We start from the raw sequence: 4,060 nt of genomic DNA, 5'->3' as shown, positions 1-4,060 counted from the left end.
AGTCTGATGTCCTGAGAGCTTTGGAGCAAGTTTTCATCATGGATCTCTCTGAACTTTTCTCCGTTCATCTTTGTCTCGATCCTGACTAGTCTCCCAGTCCCTGCTGCTGAAAAACAGCCCCACCTCATGATGCTGCCACCATCATGCTTCACCGTAGGTGTACCGCTTGGCATTCAAGGGCTGCAGATAACCTGGAGGGTAGGAGTGTTGGGCCAGTAACCAAATGGTTGCTGGATTAAATCCACGAGTTGACCTGCATTGCTGCTGTTTGAGGTTTTAGGCTTCTTTGAGATATGTACGAAGGGCTTTATAAATACATTTGATTTGATTTTTGCCTTTCTAAATCATGTCCAATCAATTGAATTTATCACAGGTGGACTCCAATCAAGTTGTAGAAACATCTCAAGGATGATCAATGGAAACAGGTATTGTAGCCAGTAGTTCCTGGTATTAGTAGGTACTGTAGACAGTAGTTCCTGGTATTAGTAGGTACTGTAGACAGTAGTTCCTGGTATTACTAGGTACATCTTCTAGGTAAAATGAAGTTGTCAAACCTACAGACGTTGTGTTTCTCAGCTTTATTGAACATGTTGAGGTGAATTGGTGGAATGAAACCAAAAACGACATTGAAACTGTTTAATTTTACACTTTATTTTGGCAGAAGTAATATTTCAACAGCTCAAACTCAAATCATTTTAGAGTAATTTTATTAAATTAATCCTTTAGAAGGGAAATAATAACTCATTTATGTGTTTATGTTTCACTAATTTCATTTATTTGTGACTCTAGTCACTAAGTTTATCTCCGGACTCCGGACCACTTCATATCCAACCAGAGACGTGTTTAACTATGCTGCTCGTTCTCCAGGTACGAAATCAAAACTACAGCGGTCTGTAGGTACACTGCATGTTGGGTAGGTACACTGTGTGTGTGTGTGTGTGTGGACAGGAAGCAGGACTGAAGTGGGTTGATGTAAGCCCAGGTGTAACTGCGTATCTAGACCGGCAGGTGTGTGCTCAGAAGGCTTTGAACAGCTGGTTGGGCAGGTACCCCAGATGAAGGAAGGAAGTCTGAGCTTCTCTCTCCAGATTGGCCAGCTCCTGAACTGTAGGAGCCAACGCAGCCACATGACCACTATAGTTACCACCTGGATGGAGAGAGACGGAGACAGAGAGAGAGAGACAGAGAGAGAGACACAGAGAGAGAGACACAGAGAGAGAGAGACACAGAGAGAGAGAGACACAGAGAGAGACAGAGAAATTAACCAAGCTTTAAATTACATATACACAAAAGTATGTGGACATCTCTTCATATTAGTGGACGTGGCTATTTCACCAACACCCATTGCTAAATCGAGCACACAGCCATGCAATCTCCATAGACAAACATTGGCAGTAGAATGGCCCGTACTGAAGAGCTCAGTGACTTTCAACGTGGCACCGTCATAGGATGTCCCCTTTCCAACAAGTCAGTTCGTCAAATATCTGTCCTGCTAGAGCTGCCCCGGTCAACTGTAGGTGCTGTTATTGTGAAGTGGAAATGTCTAGGAGCAACAACGGCTCAGCCGTGAAGTGGTAGGCCACACAAGCTCACAGAACGGGACCACAGAGTGCTGAAGTGCGTCATAGGATGCCACCTTTCCAACAAGTTGGTTAAATTTCTGTCCTTCTAGAGATGCCCCAGAACTACCGAGTGCTGAAACACTTAGCGCTTAAACATCATCTGTCCTCGGTCACAACACTCACTACCGAGTTCCAAACTGCCTTCTGGAAACATCAGCATGAGAGCTGTTAGTCAGGGCTTCATGAAATTGGGTTTCCATGAGCGAGCGCGCCACACAAGCCTAAGATCACCATGCGCAATGCAAGCGTCGGCTGGAGGTGTAAAAGCTCGCCATTGGACTCTGGAGCAGTGGAAACACGCTTCTCTGGAGTGATGAATCACACTTCACTATCTGTCAGCTTTAGTGTAAATAACGGCAGTCACAATCCCTTAAAACACATGAACCGACTGCACAGATACACACAACAACAACAGTAACCACCTGCTGCTGCTCTGCGCTTGCCGTAGGTCACCTTCCGTCAAAGTCGTCCACCGGAACCTTTGATGTCCGGTTCACACTGGGTGATGGTACACTTTAAATGCTCTTCCACGTCGGATCAGCAGCTGAGGAACGGAGAGACTCATGAAGAGAAAGGATGAGAGGACAGACAGACAAGAACAGACAGACAGACAGACAGACCGAGAGACAGAGAGAGTAGAGTGAAAGGATGAGAGAGAGGGAAGAGAGTAGAGAGAGATGAGAATGAGAGAGACAGAGAGAGAGAGTGAGCGACGTCGACGAGGAGACAGGAGAGAGAAGAGAATTCTAGTAAGCGATCAGGAGGGCAGAAAGCGTGGAGAGAGCGTGAGTTGGACGAGGGAGACCAGAGAGAGTGAGTGAGGGTTGGAGTGAGTGATTGCATGAGAGAGAGAGGAGATGAGACAGAGAGAGAGAGGAGAGAGAAGACAGAGAGGACAGAAGAGAGAGAGAACAAGAGAGATGAGAGAGAGAGAGAGAGAGACGACAGAGACACAGAGACAGAGAACAGAGAGGAGACAGAGAGAGACCGGAAGAGAGAGACAAGAGACGAGAGAGACAGAGAGAGACGAAGAGACAGAGAAGACAGAGAGAGACAGAGACAGACGAGAGAGACAGAGAGAGACAGAAGAGACAGAGAGAGACGAGAGACAGACCGAGAGAGAGACAGAGAGAGGACAACGAGACAGAGCAGAGAGAGAGGACAGAGAGAGAGAGAGACAGAGAGAGACGAGAGAGAGCGAGAGAGAAGCGAGAGGAGAGAGCAGCGAGAGAGAGCAGAGAGAGAGCGGAGAGAGCGAGAGATGAGCGAGAGAGAGCGAAGAGAGCGAGAGAGAGCGAGAGAGACGAGAGAGAGAGAAGAGATGAGAGGAGAGAGAGAGAAAGAGAGAGGAGGGGGGACCGAGTGAATAGGACAAGATCAGGGGAGCGTTGTGACTAGCAGAGGAAGAGTAGTCTTGGTAGAGTGGTGTCCTCACCTCCCTTCTCATTGTCCCAGATGGTACATCCTCCATCGTCCTTCAGCCTGGTGTTGTGACACCCTCTGCCCCGGTTGGCACACGTATGATACCACACCTACAGACACAATGACGTATGATACCACACCTACAGACACAATGCCATATGATACCACACCTACAGACACAATGACATATGATACCACACCTACAGACACAATGACATATATACCACACTACAGACACAATGACGATGATACCACACCTACAGACACAATGACGTATGATACCACACCTACAGACATATGATACCACACCTACAGACATATGATACCACACCTACAGACACAATGACGTATGATACCACACCTACAGGACACAATGACATATGATACCACACCTACAGACACAATACATATGATACACACCTACAGACACAAGACGTATGAACCACACCTACAGACACAATGACGTATGATACCACACCCTACAGACACAATGACATATTGATACCACACCTACAGACATATGATACCACACCTACAGACATATGATACCACACCTACAGACACAATGAATATGATACCACACCTACAGACACAATGACATATGATACCACACCACAGACAGAACACAACGAATATTCTGACCTATGGCCTTACCTTCTCCTTCTCCATGGCAACGAGAGAGATGGCCAATCCCATCCTAAAAGAAGAAGACAGAATTGAGTTTTTGTAGATGTGGTTTTCCCAGACAGATGAAACCTAATTCAGGACTAAAAGCATCGTCAATACAGATTCTCTGATACGCGACTTGGAAAACAGGCCCACTGATACATCCACTAGTCTAGTTCTCTCTGTCTTATATGGCAATAACGAGATATTACTGACCTCTCTGGTAATGTGACTGCTACTTACTTCTCATGTCTCTGCTCTCTCCACCAGGACTATTCCAAGATATTACTGACCTCTCTCGTGTCTCTCTCTCCACAGACTAGATATTTTACTGACTCATCCTAGGTGTC

General features: G+C 46.3%; 1 protein-coding gene across 1 annotated transcript in view; it reads right to left on the bottom strand.

The window, feature by feature from the left end:
- Positions 1–635: 635 nt before the first annotated feature.
- The window catches only part of ddx1 (DEAD (Asp-Glu-Ala-Asp) box helicase 1), an 8,949-nt gene continuing 5,524 nt past the window's right edge, over positions 636–4,060 (bottom strand). Inside the window, 4 exon segments of the mRNA XM_024144805.2 lie at positions 636–1,147; positions 2,045–2,182; positions 3,058–3,154; positions 3,699–3,741. Coding sequence (XP_024000573.1) covers positions 1,017–1,147; positions 2,045–2,182; positions 3,058–3,154; positions 3,699–3,741 — 409 coding nt within the window. The 3' untranslated portion in view covers positions 636–1,016.

The sequence above is a fragment of the Salvelinus sp. IW2-2015 genome, unplaced genomic scaffold (assembly GCF_002910315.2).
Source record: "Salvelinus sp. IW2-2015 unplaced genomic scaffold, ASM291031v2 Un_scaffold5984, whole genome shotgun sequence".
NCBI classification, from domain to species: Eukaryota; Metazoa; Chordata; class Actinopteri; order Salmoniformes; family Salmonidae; genus Salvelinus; species Salvelinus sp. IW2-2015.
The sequence above is the reverse complement of the archived record's forward strand: the minus strand, read 5'-3'. Positions and strand labels throughout refer to the sequence as shown.